Source organism: Oncorhynchus gorbuscha, linkage group LG09 (genome assembly GCF_021184085.1).
Source record: "Oncorhynchus gorbuscha isolate QuinsamMale2020 ecotype Even-year linkage group LG09, OgorEven_v1.0, whole genome shotgun sequence".
NCBI lineage: Eukaryota > Metazoa > Chordata > Actinopteri > Salmoniformes > Salmonidae > Oncorhynchus > Oncorhynchus gorbuscha.
The window spans coordinates 38268788-38285751 of NC_060181.1; the positions used below are offsets into that span (position 1 = coordinate 38268788).

The following is a 16964-nucleotide window of genomic DNA, read 5'->3' on the forward strand; positions in this document are numbered from 1 at the left end:
GACCCAGGGATGTGTATGCTTTGAGGATCTTTAACAGAATGTCACTGTTGGAATAAGCATCAACCAGCGGGGTCTTGTGATGGGTATATGGAGATGGCCAGTTTACGGAGTACAGAGTGCAGTGATGTGTCCTATAAGGAGCATTGGTGGCAAATCTGATGGCTGAATGGTAAAGAACATTGCGTCTCTGTAATCTAGCATGGGTAGGATGGTCATCTGAATCGGGGTTGGTTTGTCAGCGAGTAAACAAAGTCTAGATTTAGCAGCTTTTGGTATTTTATTAGGATCCCCATTAGAGGTTGCAAAAGCTGCAGCATGACATAATACAAAACATTAATAGACAAGAACAGATTGGATATGTGCTGAGGGGACAGTATAGCCATACTCCCAAGTACTTGTCAAGCTTTACACCCTCAGAGGTAGTCATCACACCAGTGGGGAGAGGAGCATTCTGACCAAACCACATTACCTTTTGTTTTGGAGGTGTTTAGAACAAGGTTAAGGGCAGCGAAAACTTGCTGGAGACTAAGAAAGCTTTGCTGTAGAGCGTTCAATGCGAAATCTGAGGGACCAGCTGAGTATGACTATCAAGACAACTGAAGGGCTTTAAGAGGAGTTGAGAAGTTTTTTCTGAAATAGATCACACAAGCACAGCTTGCTAAATTACACCAGTTTTATTTTTGCCTTTTTGATACAGATTAGTAAAGATAACATTGATGTACTTAGACATTGTTACCGTAGGCCAAGAAAGACAACTCCGGCTCTATAAGCATGTGCAACAACAATCATGTGTTCAATATCAAATGAAATGTAACCCAAAATATGCACTATTCCGAAGATGCAAAGAACAGTAGCGTTGTGTCAGACCTAGTGTGCAGCAGCTACAAGCTTTCTACATTTTTCCCTTGATGAAAAAAAGGTATTTGTCCTGCCATAAAGATGACAACTGAATAACTGCTGCTAAGCCTCAAACAATGGTACGAACTTTGAGATTGGATGAAAAGGTGCTACAGTACATGAAGTTGAATTCATTATTATGTGGTGTAAATGTTATGAAATGCAGCCAGGCAAGTTATTGAACAGTCAATGGAATTCCCTTTCAGTCCCACACAAATAGCAGCCAACTTGACTATTAAGAGGGAGTCAAGACTTCTTTATTTTGAGCCTGTGACTCACACCTGTCAATACAATACTCACTATTGACCAGAAGCACTTTCTCTATATACAGTGAAGTCTGAAATTAGACAACCTTGATAAAGATCCGCAAAAATGACAATTCAAATACTGAGCTATATTGTATGTAACAAAAAAGGGAAATTATTTTATACTAATACAATTGCTCAGAGAAATTGCGTTTTGTTTAATACTTTTCAATACCTCACCTTGTGGGGATAATGGCACTGAGCTGTTATCAAAAAAATGCTATGAGTTGGAGAACACATTGGGAGGGATCTTAGACCATTCCACCATACAGGATCCTTCCAGATCCTTTGTCTGCATTTATGGACTGCCCTCTTCAATACAAACCACAGGTTTTCAATGGTTTAAGTCTGGAGACAGATGGCTGTTGAAATTTAAATAATTAACCCTTTGTGGATTTTGACGTGTGCTTGGGGTTATTGTTTTGCTGGAAGATCCACTTGTGGACACGTTTTATATTCCTGGCAGAGGCAACCAGTGGTGGAAAATGTCCCCAATACTCATACTTTAGTCAAATTAAAAATACCTTAAATATGAAAATGACTGTAGTGAAAGTCACCCAGTAAAATACTACTTGAGTAAAAGTATTTTGTTTTAAATATAAAGTAAATGTAATTGCAAAAAATATACTAAGTATCAAAAGTAAAAGCACAAATCATTTCAAATTCCTTATATTAAGCAAACCTGACAGCACCATTTTCTTAAAAAAAAAAAAGTATGAATAGCCCGGAGCACACCAACAATTTACAAATGAAGCATTTGTGTTTCGTGAGTCCGCCACATTGAGGCAGTAGGGATGTTCTCTTGATAAGTATGTGAATTTAACAATTTCTGTCCTGCTAAGCATTTCAAATGTAATGTACTTTTGGGTGTCAGGGAAACTTTATAGAGGTAAAAGTACATTATTCTCTTTAGGAATGTAGTGAAGTAAAAGTTGTCATATTAATAGTAAAGTACAGATATTCACAAAAAAAAAACTTTAAAAAAGAAGTACTTTACACCACTGGAGGTAACCAGGTTTTTGGCATACATTTCCTGGTTCTGGGTAAAGTTCATGATGCCGTGTTTACCTTAAAGTCCGTCTCCGGACTTGACATAAGCACAGACAGCGGATATCAAGGATCTGGATGGATTTCGTATGGAGGAATGGTCCAAGATCCCCCATAACGTGTTATCTAACTCATAAACCATTTTAGAGAAAGGTTCAGTGCTGTTATCCTTCAGTGCTGTTATCCTCACAAGGTACTGAAAACAGGGGTGTCAATAAGTTTGAGCCCTACCTTTTGAGAATGAATATTACTTGTTAAACAAAATCTCTGAGCAATTGTATCAGTATAAAATAATTTCCCAATTATTATTATTTGTTTTTTTTTGGGGGGGGAGGGGGATACAATATAGCTCAGTATTTCAATTACTTTACACAGTCATTTGTTGCTCATCTTTATCAAGGGTGTCAATTTCTAACCTTACACCCACCGTATGCTATAGTAAGGCAGTCAAATGACATAAATTAGAGTTAAATAGTTCTATATTCCCTATTTGATAAATCTATCTAAACATAAATATCTTTATATACACTTAGTTTAAGCTCACTTCAAATCAAATTTCATCCATCAAACTGCTGCAAACACGAGCTTACATCTTTCATACATTTGACCAATCCTGACCTAACAGATAATTATAAACTAAAAACACGTCTCTCTTAGATCCAGACCAGTTTTTTTCTCCTGCAGAAAAATACATCCAGAGCCTTCATAGAAGGTAAAACCTCGGTTAAAAACATACAGAATCACGGTGGATGCTGCTTTGTTTAGCCACCCTACTGTTAATAGTAGTCAATGTCTCAAGGCAGGCGTTGGAATTTGGCAGTTTGAGTGAGGAACGATCGGTAAGAAACCTAATCTCCAGACTAATGCTTTTGTCTACCATCAATACTTATGAGGATTACTTGTAAAAACACACTATACACTGTATAGTTTTGCACCTATCATAATGGTAACAGATTAGTAACTGATAATAGGATTATATTTACAGTAATACTGTACCATAACACTGCAATTGGATAGTGGACACATCACCAGTGTGAAACAAGATGGCAGTACTGCAAGTGTCTTCTTCAGACACTTACTTGAAATGCACATTCTCTGGCAGAAAAGGCATATAATATCATAGGACACATCACTTACAACAGCAACTTTCCTCTCAAACTCTAGTTAACATTTTGCCAAAGCTGTCATTGGTGAGTTATTGTCTCTTGATTTTTGGTTTTCTTGACATAGAATGTGCCACTAAACAGTCATACAGAGAATAAACTTGACATTTAAGAGTATACCGAACTGTACAATGGTCCCGAGCCATTTGCCAAAGGGGGGCACTTTCCAATGGTCATTGGAATGCCTTTTCAAAGCCTCTTGTCTTAACCAAACGGGTGAACAACACCAGTGTTTAAGTGACACTATCATTAGCACCAACCTCACACACTTCCTCCTCACACCCACCTCGGCTGACCCCCAGACCAAACACAGATGAACCTTGACCCTGCATCACGCTCTGAGAGTTGACCCCTAAGAGCACTCCAGAACTGGCCATGGTCAGGCAAGAGACAGCATTACTGCTGCTACCTGTACTGGAATGATGTGGGGACAAGACAGAGTTCCCATTCCTGCCACCAACGACACCGTGACCGGCCTCACTGGTCGAGAGAGGGAGATGAGGGAGATGCTGTGGGGAGATCCCATCAGCGAGGTCGGACCCTCCCCCATCCTCGCTCCTGCCAGCCGCTCCGCTCCGTCCCTCGCAGTGGGAGCGGTGCCGCATGAAACTGTCGCGCCACATGAACTTCTTGCCACAGCCGTGGCAGTCGTAGGGCTTGAGCCCCGTGTGGGTCTTCATGTGCTCCGTCAGGTGGTGCTTCATCTTGAACTTCTTGGCGCAAACCGGGCAGTTGAAAGGCCGCAGGTCCAGGTGCATGTTGATGTGACGGTCGCGCATGCTCTTGTGAGTGAAGGTCTTTCCACAGTGGCACATGAACACCTTCCCTGAACTCCCGCCACCACCCCCGTCCAGTCCATCTAAGCCACCGCCCAAACCCCCCTGTGCTGACAAATGGACTGCTCCATGCTCCAGGTTTGGCCCTTTAAATGGTGCCCCGGCCATACCACCTCCCATTCCTATGGGTTGAGAGGAATCTAGAGAGGATTGTCTGTACATGAGGATCTGGTTGCCTTGCATGTCTATGGGAAAGAGCTGAGCTCTAGCAGCAGCAGCAGACTGGACTTGGCCTAGTAGGGCTGAGACGGTTCTGCCACCACCCTGACCAGCGCTGTCATGAAGGTGCTGTGGGGGAGTCTGGTCCATCAAACCACTGTCAAACTTGAGGTAGTCTTCAGAAGACTGGCAGTAATCCATCTATGAGAGAAAGGGATTCAGTTTGTTAACGATCCAAAAATACAGAAACTGACACTCATTCCAAATGCACCAATCAAATACAGTTGTCCTCCTGATAAGTTAGAATGGTAATTAGCCACGTCCACTGACAAACATATTTCGCATCAAAGGCTTGACTAACCTGTGTCTCCATCTCATGGTCCGCTTTGCTGCTCAACTCTCCAGACAGAGTCCTAATGTTGGATATGTTGAACGTCCTCTCCCTCTCCCTCAGCATCTCCAACTCTCTCTCCTCTTCCTCATCTGGTCCTTCCTCACCCGACACCACGATCAGGTCATCGTCCTGGGGCCTCTCTGTTTTTACCACCACCCACTGCTTCCGGGGCATGATGCTGGGCTGGCTGTATGTGGGCCGCTTCTGGAGAGGGGAGGCATCCCCGTCTTGGTAGGACGACACCCCGAAGCTGTCGCTGACTCCAACCTCTTGGTCTGAGACAGAGGCTGTCGGCTTCCTCCTGCTGCTCCCTCGCTTCCTATGGTATAGGAGCTCTTCTTCCTCTTCATCCTCTTCTTCGATGAGGAAAGCCTCTTCGCCCCCAGAAGGGGTGCAGTAGCTGGGGGTGGAGTTCACGCCTCCCTCCCCTGCAGCTCCAGCGGCCGCCGCTCCCCCTCCGAAGTTAGTGTCTCTGGGGCTGAAGTAGTTGGTGCTGCTGGGAGACTGGCTCTCACTCAGGGACGGGCGGCTGGGAGGGGGAGGGGCTGGCTGGGTGTTGCTTCCCCCAGCTTGGGCACTCCCAGCCCCTAGGGAGCTTTCACTGCTACTGCATCCAGGGTTCCCCTGCGCTCCCCCAATGACACCCTGGGTTGCACTACCACTCCCCGTCACCCGCCCCTCTTTGAGGAGCTCTGTGCACTTGTCCACGATGTGCCACATCTGCAGCACGCTGCCCACGGTGAGGTAGTTGACGATGTCTTCGCGGAGCATGCGCAGCTGGCCCGTGTAGGCGCAGCTCAGGACACTCTCGAACGCCAGTGGGTCCATGACGGCAGGGATGGAGACGGTGGACATGTTCTTCAAGAGCACCTGAGGGGGGAGGGGGTTGATGAGACTGTTAATGATGGTTGGCAACATCAGTGCACAAGATCAAAGTTATTGATGTAAACTCGTCAGTATAGCAAGTTGCAATCGGCCTTGGATGAAAACCATCTAGATGAGACACAATCAGTGGCTGTTAGAGTTAAACTATACTGAACAAAAATATATATGCAATATGCAACAATTTTACTGAGTTACAGTTCATATAAGGAAATCAGTCAATTGAAAGCCTGGCTCCCAAGTGGGTGGGCCTGGGAGGGTATATCAGAGTTTGGCACCCCTCCTCAGCTCATGAAACATGGGACCAGCACTTTACATCTTGCATTTATATTTTTGTTCAGTCCGGCTATGCAACGCCCTAGCAAACAAAACGACACACACCTGGTCGTGAAAGTAGGGTGAGGATGCAGCTAGCACACAGCGGTGGGCCTTGAACACCTGCCCCTGGACCTGGATGGAGAGGTCACAGAGCTGGCCCTCCTCGCGCTGCCTGTTCAGGCTGTCCAGTACAGACGCCTGGGAGCTGGGGAAGCACACCTGTACCACCGAGCCAGAGGGGGCACCTGAGCTGCTGCTGCTACAGCCCTGCCCCATGGACAGAGAATGCATCTAGGCTTTTGAAGAGATGGAAAAATGTAGTTTGTGAAGGAATAATTCATTACATGACGTGGTGGATGAAGTGTATATCCTTTCATTTACTGACAAATAGTTAACTGTTTTCCTAAAATTAACCCTTTATTAGTGCTTATTACTGCCTACAAAACAAAAAAAATTCAACCACGTTCCCAAAACAGTCATTTGAAATTGCTCTAGGTGGTCAATCAACCAATCAACACCCCTTTAATGTAAGCTTTAAAAATCACTACTGATGCTTTCTTATAATGCACTGACTCAAATGTATCTGAATGACAGACACCACCTTGCTTGAGACTCAAAAACATTTACGAACACTGTGGGGGGGAAAAAACAATATTGTTGATAAATAATGCAACAGCCTACAGCAACTGGCAGTAGACCATTAAAACGTGATGCGTAGTAGTCTTTATTTTGCCACATGCATAGCATATTGTAATGCAATTAGTTAACGTTAGGTAGCTTAGCACATGTTTGGAGTCAATCAATCCTGCTAACCAGCCAGCATTTGTAGCTAAATATAGCGAATAACAAAGCAAGCTGGTTTGTCAGCAGTCTGCGACGGTGGACATGCGTTGAAAAGGCAGTGTTGTGAGTTTCTCTCATGACAAAGCATAGATAAGTAGCTTCAAGCTCTCAACCATGAGAGCATAATTTAGCTACAACTAAAAACTGCCTTAAATGTCTCTCCAGCTAGCTAACGTTAGCCTGCTAAAATGTATCTAGCTAGCAAGCTAAACACCACTTACCGTTTTAGAATGTACACCTTTGAAACAATTACATAAAGCCAGACTCTCTCTATCCCGACAAGCTATAGTCTCTCCGATTACATATACATTTCCAATGATATGATTTGTTTCCCATCATATTTGGCAGACAACCCGTCATGCACCGCCTTTGACGAAATGTCAGACATACTAAAACAGCCGACTAAAACCAAGCTATGACAAATACGACCTCTTGTGGCGTTTAGTCAAATTGGTAAAATGTTTATTAAACCAGAGGTGTATATAATGACGAGATGCTCATGTCTCCACCATAGACGGGGAGGCAGGAGACAAATGTAGGACTGCATATTAAGCCCAAAGAAACGTATTGGGCTTATTCTAGACATAATTTGGCGAGAGTGAGCGCTCTCGCTTCGACTTTTCCACTAGGGCGGCGCACAATTTGCCCAGCGTCGTCAGGGTTTGGCCGGAGAAGGCGGTCATTAAAATAAGCATTTGGGATCGGCGTTCTGCTTGACGGGACGCATAACCTAACATAGGCTACTGTGATTAGCATGAGGTTGTAAATAACAAGAACATTTCCCAAACTTATTTGGTATGGGCAGAAAATGTTAATTATTGTTAAACTACACTGTCCAATTTACAGTCACTATTACAGTGATAGATTACCATGCTATTGTTTGAGGAGCATGCAAATGTATGAATTTGAAAATATATCAATAAACCAATTAGGCACATTTGGGCAGACTTGATACAACATTTTGAACAGAAATGCAGTGGTTCATTGGATCAGTCTAAAACGCTGCATATAGTAGATGGCAGCAGTGTACAAAATCTAAATTGCACCAAAAATACTATTGATTTAAATGGCCTTTCTCTTGCATTTCAAAAATGAAAAAAAGGTGTGCTTTTTTTCTTTGTATATTTTACCAGATCTAATGTGTTATATTCTCCTACATTAATTTCAGTTAATTAATTTTAGTGGTTAGAGCGTTGGATTAGTAACCGGAAGTTGGCAAGTTAAAACTCCCGAGCTGACATGGTACAAATCTGTTGTTCTGCCCCTGAACAGGCAGTTAACCCATTACATAGGCTGTCATTGAAAAAATGTCAAAGGACACCAGAAACAAAATTGTAGACCTGCACCAGGCTGGGAAGACTGAATTTGCAATAGGTAAGCAGCTTGGTTTGAAGAAATCAACTGTGGGAGCAATTATTAGGGAATGGAAGACATACAAGACCACTGATAATCTCCCTCGATCTGGGGCTCCACGCAAGATCTCACCCCGTGGGGTCAAAATGATCACAAGATCCCAGAACCACACAGAGGGACCTAGTGAATGACCTGCAGAGAGCTGGGACCAAAGTAACAAAGCCTACCATCAGTAACACACTACGCCGCCAGGGACTCAAAATCCTGCAGTGCCAGACGTGTCCCCCTGCTTAAGCCAGTACATGTCCAGGCCCGTCTGAAGTTCGCTAAAGAGCATTTGGATGATCCAGAAGAAGATTGGGAGAATGTCAGATGAAACCAAAATATAACTTTTTGGTAAACACTCAACTCGTCGTGTTTGGAGGACAAAGAATGCTGAGTTGCATCCAAAGAACACCATACCTACTGTGAAGCATGGGGGTGGAAACATCATGCTTTGGGGCTGTTTTTCTGCAAAGGGACCAGGACGACTCATCCGTGTAAAGGAAAGAATGAATGGGGCCCATGAGATTTTGAGTGAAAATCTCCTTCCATCAGCAAGGGCATTGAAGATGAAACGTGGCTGGGTCTTTCAGAATGACAATGATCCCAAACACACCGCCCGGGCAACAAAGGAGTGGCTTCGTAAGAAGCATTTCAAGGTCCTGGGTGGCCTAGCCAGTCTCCAGATCTCAACCCCATAGAAAATCTTTGGAGGGAGTTGAAAGTCCGTGTTGCCCAGCAACAGCCCCAAAACATCACTGCTCTAGAGGAGATCTGCATGGAGGAATGGGCCAAAATACCAGCAACAGTGTTTGAAAACCTTGTGAAGACTTACAGAAAACGTTTGACCTCTGTCATTGCCAACAAAGGGTATCTAACAAAGTAATGAGATAAACTTTTGTTATTGACCAAATACTTATTTTCCACCATAATTTGCAAATAAATTCATTAAAAAATCCTACAATGTGATTTTCTGGATTTTTTCCCCCTCATTTTGTCTGTCATAGTTGAAGTGTACCTATGATTAAAATAACAGGCCTCTCATCATTTTAAGTGGGAGAACTTGCACAATTGGTGGCTGACTAAATACTTTTTTGCCCCACTGTGTGTATATATATATATATATATATATATATATAAATAAATTACCTCAATAGTGGTTAAAGTGTCCTACATGTCGAACACGGGAGGTAGAGCAGTTCTCTGATAAACCTGTAGTGGAGGTTCAAATCACTTTGCAATATATGTTTTCTTGTCCCATACACCAGATACATGCAGTGAAATGTATGGTATATAGTACAGCACCCCTACAGCAATACTGGTATGCATTTGTACACACTAGTGATTTGCAGTTTTAACTACTTTTCACAGACTTGAGTCATGATTCATTTTTTCTGACTGACTCATTCATTTTAGTCGTTCGTTTGACCTGCTATTGCTGGCCGCAGCGACTCCAACAGCAGGGTTGATTACACCCTCCCCCAGCTCAGAGGCTCAAGACGTGCTCCGACCACCAACTAACAGTCTGTCATATGCACGCAGGAAAATAAATCATGAGCGTAGAGAATAAAAAAATACATGTTTAGAACTGGTAATGGACCGAATGGTGTAAGGATGACTGCAATTAATTGATTATTGAATGTTATAATGGACACAACTCTGTTCAACAAACTCAAAACAAATCCCTGGAGGGGCTGCCGTTCGCAAATGACTGTGTCCGTCACCTTGCCTGGCTGCCCAGACTCCTTGAGCCAGCCAAATGCTACGCCACGCCCAGAGACGCTAGATCCTTTTCGGCATCATGAGATGCATGTTGAGAACGACAGAGCGAAAGGATAATTTAGTGCGAGTCGTGAGATTACTTTTCACAAGCAATGCATTCTGCCAAGAGTGGTTTACAATATAGTCCGGCTGCGGCCAAAACTAGACCTCGTTTCAAATGTACCAAGAAATAATCATATGTGTATGCCTAGCAATCAAAAAATATACATTGTTTAAAGCACAAATGTATAAGTCAGTCACAAATGACAGCTCCAATAAGCTCCCTATGGTGAAAGACATATTGAACGAGAAGCTCGTGGAATCATGACTCTCATGTTCAGGTCATCATTCGCCATTCGTTATTTTTACGGAACATTTCGAAATGATCCAGTCGTGAAAACAAGAGGCCAACTTCCCCATCACTAGTACATATCTATACATTAATTCTAGACAAGTCTTCATGTCTCTCTGGATAAGTGCCATCTAAATGAGGTAGACTCAGCAAAATTACATTGCCACAAGCAGCACCGCAGATATTGTGATGAGTGAGATGCACAACTTCGCTTTCACACAGCATCTGCGCATGTGCATGGGCTCGCTTCACGCTTTTACATGGTAGCCACAAGACCAAAACAATTGACCCACTATGAGGTTTTTTTTCTGCATCTACATAATATTGTAGAGTCGTGAGATTACTTTATTACACATAGCCTGGTTCCTCTCTTGGTTTCTTCCTAGGTTTTGGCCTTTCTAGGGAGTTTTTCCTAGCCACGGTGCTTCTACACCTGCATTGCTTGCTGTTTGGGGTTTTAGGCTGGGTTTCTGTACAGCACTTTGAGATATCACCTGATGTACGAGGGGCTATATAAATAAATTTGATTTGATGATATTGCTGAGTCTACCTTTAAGTCTAAAATGTACAAATACAATACATCGAACAGTCAAATTTAGGCTAATATGAGTGTTGAAATGACCACATGTTCAGAGTTGACCTTCTGGTAGGTCAGATTGGTGACGGTGACCTCGTTGTAGGCACTTTTGCGAATCTCGTGCTCCGGTCTCTTGTCGGCCTTGCCAGTGTAGAGATCACGCAGAGTTCTATTGAAGATCAACGAAACTGGCACTAAATGTAAACTGGGAAAAATTAACATGAATGCAGTGAAAAAAGTGAAATGTTGCAAGTACCATGCATTTACACCAGCTTCAACTCATTCCACTTCAATGGGAAATACATGATCTGAAAAGCAGAAATGCATTGATACAGTAAATGTCAAATGAACAAGTTCAAATTCCATGCTCAGTGTAATAGAACTGTTTCAGCTGAAGAGACAGCTACCACGCATACTGATGAAAACCAATGGTATCATCACTACCTGCCATCCCTGCTCCCGTAATTTCTTGGAGGCCTGGAAGATCTGCTGCACGGCCCGGGGGATGACCTAACGCATGTCCTCCATGGTGTGGGTTTTGTCACTGCCCGTCTGGCCGTAGGCGAAGCAGCAGACGTAGCCGTCCAGGGCTGACTGCACCAGGATTTAAATCTCCTCAAATACATCCTGTTGCTGTGTGGAGGGCCCAAACACCCGGTGTGAAGTTGTCGCTCTTCTGGGTGTCTCCAGAGCGCCCTATGTGAGACTACATGGAAATGGGGAGTGATAAGGAAAATAAATTCTGCCGTCTTTGACACTTGCAAAGTAAGATTAGAGGATCACACTGAAAAACATACAATTACCAAAAAACTATATTATATGGTGACTTATTTCAAGATTGTGCTTCAGGAGTGTCATTGTTACCTCCACAGTCTTTGCCAGTGTGAGAGCCTTGTTGTCGTGGGACGGGAGCTGAATATGGTCAATCTGCCCACCGGTCTGCAGGGGGCGCACTCTGCAGAACACTGATGTTTCCCTATAGAAATAATAGAGCGGTCAGAGTTATTATTTTGAGAAGAGCATTGCAACGTTTTGTTCCTATTATGAGCTGAAATGGACAGGGGCCTATCCAACGAGAACATACAGTATGTTTGAAGCAGAAATACAAGAGAAAAAAAACTAATTCAATAGGCTCGGGAGATTTACAATTTCATTGTATGCAATCCTATATTCAGGGCATTGAGCATTCACCCTACTGTATGACCCACTTGCCTTGAGCTCTTGGATTGAGTTGTGGAGCTCCCTGCGATCCATCTCTCCACAGTGAATCACCCCTGTCTGGCGGGTCACAGTCTCCTCCAAGTTGCAGACCGTGTCCTGGGTCTCCCTCAGGGTTGTCTAGCAACGAGAAAGAGTGGAGCCCTGCAGAGAGCTGGGTCTGGTACGAAGAGAGAAGTCAGACATTGATCCAACAGATGCACATAAAATATATATATATATATTGGGCTGCAAAGGGGGTTCTGGCAAAGAGACATAATGGCAGTGGGTTTGAATGAGGCTGGACAAAATGATTATGCCAGACTTCCTATTTCTGACCAAGGAGCAGAGGCAAGACTGCCTTATTCAATACAGCTATACACCATTCATCTCATGTCACAGCAGTCAAGGTGATCAGTTGTCACAATGAGTAGGCCTGCGTGCCATTTCCCTTCTTGTGTGGGAGAACAAGTTCTGTCAATGTGTTTTTTGATAGCTTTATTTTGGCTGGATTAAGTATGTTTATCCTGTCACGTACGGGATTTATAAATATATTTTTTCCCCCCCTTGTCCAGTTGGTCAGGGCATTACACCTTTTTGGGTTGCAGTCTGCCAAAATAATCCACCGAAGAAGATGTTCTACCTGCACATTGTGAAGCTCGGCCTTCAGGCTCTTTCTCAAGCCCAGAAGAACATAGTGCTCCTCAGTGAGGTTGTTTAAGGGTCTTCTCCAGGGAGGCCTTCTCACTGGCTACAATGGTCAGCTGCTCTTTGACACCAGACAGGGTAGCCAGCTCCTGCTCATAGTGGCTGCAACACAGACCAAAACTGGCAAAGATTGGCAAACACACCAAAGGGACCAAAAGAGTAACATGTAGTGATGCTATCATGTTATTATTACTGCACTACTGGCTAAACGTATGCATAAAGTTATGACTGGTATAGGACTCAAGAAAGGTGAGAAATCATGTCAGTGGATACAAGATACAGAAAATGTTAAGGACCATGTGGACAAAACAGAGACTAGGGTAGTTACCTGTTATAGTGGCGGATGCAATGGGCGGCTTATGAAAACCTTTTCATGGTATAGGAAGAAAAATAAATAAATATATATTTAAAAATATAAATAAGACACACACACACAAACAAAATGATAGCAAATACGTAGGGCTGTCCCAGACTAAAATAATCTTGGTCGACCTAGAGTCGTCTGTTATTTCCACCAATCATGTGGTGTATTTTTCCATATATAGACATCCTATGCGTTTTAATCAAGTCAACTATATTCACTGAGTTTGTCTGATGCTTTAAGCAAACAGGTTGATTGAATAATTCAAAAAGACACACAAATGACTAAGCTGGAGTCCGGCCTGCAATTTATTTGATTGTGCTGGGCCAGGCATAGACTTGCTGCGCTGTATTGATATTTAAAAAGTCACAGCGAGTGACAGTGACTAGCACCTGTTGTCTCGCTCTGTGCTGCAGCGACCACCACAGACCATCAAAATGTTTCTCTCGCTGTCCATTTTGTGAAGCTGCAACATAATTGCAGCCATTTCTGTCTGGAAAGTTTTTGTTTCCTAAATCCCTCATTTGTTTAGAAAAAAACATTCCCTATTCCCTCAACACTTGCTCTCTTTATGTGACACCTGTATGCATCGTATGCACCAGACCAAAGCCCTAGTCACACGGGACTAGTGTTAATAGAGAACGTTGGTTGTCATTATTACTTTCCGTTATTCCAGAGGACAATTGACAGGATTAGTATTTTTTTTCCTTCTCCAAAACTGACCAATGTAATCCTTTATTTTCCCCCAATAAATTGACAGTTATGACGGAAGCCTGGAGGTTTTTATTCTAGGCGTGAAGATACAGTATTTCAACATTTTCAGGTGATGGGGCCACACTGATAACTCCAGCTTGGATCCCAAGTGTCTAATCTAAACCATACCAAACCATCTTTCCTATAGTGTCGCCAGAATATTTGAATTGAGGAAGTGTGATCATAATCATTAGGATATTGTAGCGATCTACAGTACGTCCTAAATGTCCCCCCCCAGCCTTCAGATGTGAGCTAAACAGTGTAATTACACTTGTGATGAGCCATAATAAAAAATAAAAACAACTTTAAAAAATATATATATTTTTGTTAAATCGACCAATTAATCGGTATCAGCTTTTTTTTGGTCCTCCAATAAATCGGCATTGAAAAATCATAATCGGTCGAACTCTACCAGATACTGACTGTTACTTTGATTTTGAACCCCCCCCTTTATTCAGGGACACATTATTCCATTTCTGTTAGTCACATCTGTGGAACTTGTTCAGTTTATGTCTCAGTGGTTGAATCTTGTTATGTTCATGTTATGTTCAAATATTTACACACGTTAAGTTTGCTGAAAATAAACACAGTTGACAGTGAGAGGACGTTTATTTTTTTTGCTGAGTTTACAATTTCAGTAACACGTCTTAGACTGATGGCCTGTGCCACCCCCACAGCGATTTTTTCCCCCTACTGCTCGACTAAAGAAATCTCAGTCGACCAACAGCCTATCGACCAAACAATGAGTCGACAAACAAGACAGTAGACTGGTACGGTTAGCTATAAATATATGTATATCTTTCTCAATACACAGCACCTCACATCTAGACGGAGCAGCAGCTATAGTGGCTGCTCTTGTGGGCTGAATCAGTTTGACTGCTAAGAGAGGAAGGGAAGGAGCAAGAGACCTAATGTTTTTTTATATTTTTTATTAAACCACATACAGGAATTACAGACTGTGCTAAAACTATACGAAAACTATAAAACTATAAGAAACAAGAGGTGATGACATTGACCAAGCCAGTCAATTAAGTGTTTGAGAGGACCAGTCACTAACAGCTCGCTTGGATGGAGGGGGCCTCTTTGTTCCCATCAAATGAACTGCCTGTCTCATCTTTGGGTCAGAATCAACCCTTCACATCTTTTTCTAAAGGAGGCTTTTTTTTACTGGTAAATAAGGACACATTGGAAACCGGACACATCTAACTGTTTGTGCTGTATAAAGGAACTTAACATGTTTGTCATCAGTGCCTGTATTACAGTTTTGCAGAAGATCGCCACACCTGAACAGGTTGTTGGTCAGAGTTCATGCTTTCACTGCTGTTGCTAGAGGACTCTTACCAGACATGACTGGTAGGCGGCAGAGGGAGGAATATTTGTTAGTGAAATATAAAAATAAATAAAAATCTAATGTTACAATGTGATAACAGATTGCAGAAGGCACTCCATTTAGCTACATGTTTTTCTGTAGTTGTCAATAGAGAAAGAGAGAGTAAACTGACTAGTTCCTGGCCTAAGCTTGATGATATCCAAAATCACCCAATTCAGACTGACAGCTAACGTTAGGTTGATAGTTAGCTAGTTATATCAGAGTCCCACTCACCTCTTTATTCATATGACTTGCATTTGTATGTACCTAAACAGAGGGGTCAACATGTAACGTTAACCATAATGCAATCAATGGCATGACATAGGGCTAGTTAAAAAAGAAACCATTGGCTCGTTAACGTTAGCAAGCCAAGTAGAATGGTGGGTTGAATTACGAACTGCCACTTCGTATAGATTCATGTAGCTAGAGATCCATGTTTTAGTCGTGTGAAAATAGCAAGCTAGCAGGAGTGTAGTTTACTATAATAATATGTGGTTAGAGTAACTCAAATTAACTGGCTTACTTTACAGTAGCTAACTAAATAGCCAACCTTAGTTGGCTAACTTTACACACCCAGCAAGTCGTGATAAAGCTGAGGGAACGGCAAAGCCATAACAGACATACAAAATTCAACAGCCTTACAAACATATAAACAAGACATTTCACAAATTTGAATTGAGAAATATTTACTTACCAATCCGCGCGTTCACCCTGGTTTCGCTACAGACACCACACCCGTTTGAATTTACACCGTCCAATGTAATTGGTTGACTTTATAACATCCCGTTACAGGAAACACAATCCCGCCTTCATTTTGCTTTACTACCCAATCCAATGTAAATGATAGTCGTTCAAGGGATGGACAATTTTTCGCCAATTCCATTCCCAATACAGAAAATCCATTGATCAGATCAGTCGTTGGATCAATAAAATAGAAATATAGCTCTGAATCATCAGCTTGGCTCTATAAAATTACAATATTCAATTAAATATGAGCAAAATGAATATGGAACTTCGGTCAGATACAGTCAAGAAGGAATTGAGAGAAAACAAAAACAAAGATGGATTCACACAATCACTTTCTAGTCTACATTTGAATTATTACGTAAACCAGTTTTCATTATCTGTTTGAACTCATTAAAATCTATTTTTTTACCCACAATATTTCCACAACACATTGGCAAACTTTTTTGGGGGGGAATGAATTATTATGATTATTATGTTATGGATATAAAATACTAGAAATTTTCACCATGATCAAAACCTACTGGACCTAAAAATACATTGTTCTCTCATCATATACTGTTCCCTAGCAAATACTGTTCACCCATTATGTTCCCCCATCAGATAGGCTACTATTGTTTAAGATACCTGTATGCCCAATAACAACTTTTCACTTCCTATCACATTCTGTTAGAGCTGTTGTTAGGGAGCTATAACAGGGATCAAAGACCAGCTGGGGCTGCATATGTACTGTTTGGGTTGCATATGCACTGTGTCGGGTGGATGCACCCAGAGTAGTATTGGTGAGATCCTCCCTGGAAACTCCTAGTCTTTTGAGCCATCAGAGGAAAAAATGTTTGGAGTTGGTTTCCTATAGATTGCCAGCAGCCATGCCATCCCACCCGCTGGGTTGCCCCTGAAGCT

At 42.4% G+C, this 16964-nt stretch overlaps 1 protein-coding gene and 1 long non-coding RNA gene across 3 annotated transcripts; both read right to left on the minus strand.

The window, feature by feature from the left end:
• Positions 1-655: 655 nt before the first annotated feature.
• Positions 656-11907, minus strand: LOC124043539 (zinc finger and BTB domain-containing protein 22-like). Of its 2 annotated transcripts, XM_046362222.1 has the most exons (6): positions 11794-11907; positions 11374-11635; positions 10993-11134; positions 6065-6292; positions 4769-5671; positions 656-4608 (listed from the first exon to the last, which is right to left on the minus strand). In XM_046362222.1, exons 2-6 carry the CDS (start codon positions 11553-11555, stop codon positions 3646-3648), a joined length of 2418 nt encoding a protein of 805 aa, XP_046218178.1. In that variant the 5' UTR covers positions 11556-11635; positions 11794-11907; the 3' UTR covers positions 656-3645. The 2 variants fall into 2 exon arrangements, with proteins under 2 accessions (XP_046218178.1, XP_046218179.1); XM_046362223.1 differs by lacking the exons at positions 10993-11134; positions 11374-11635; positions 11794-11907 and adding an exon at positions 7066-8034 and having other exon boundaries at positions 6065-6297.
• Positions 11908-12147: 240 nt separating this feature from the next.
• On the minus strand, positions 12148-16152 carry LOC124043548. Its single transcript, XR_006840345.1, has 5 exons — positions 16012-16152; positions 15552-15584; positions 13163-13201; positions 12770-12936; positions 12148-12307 (listed from the first exon to the last, which is right to left on the minus strand). It is a non-coding gene; the product is annotated as an uncharacterized LOC124043548 (long non-coding RNA).
• Between the last annotated feature and the right edge of the window lie 812 nt (positions 16153-16964).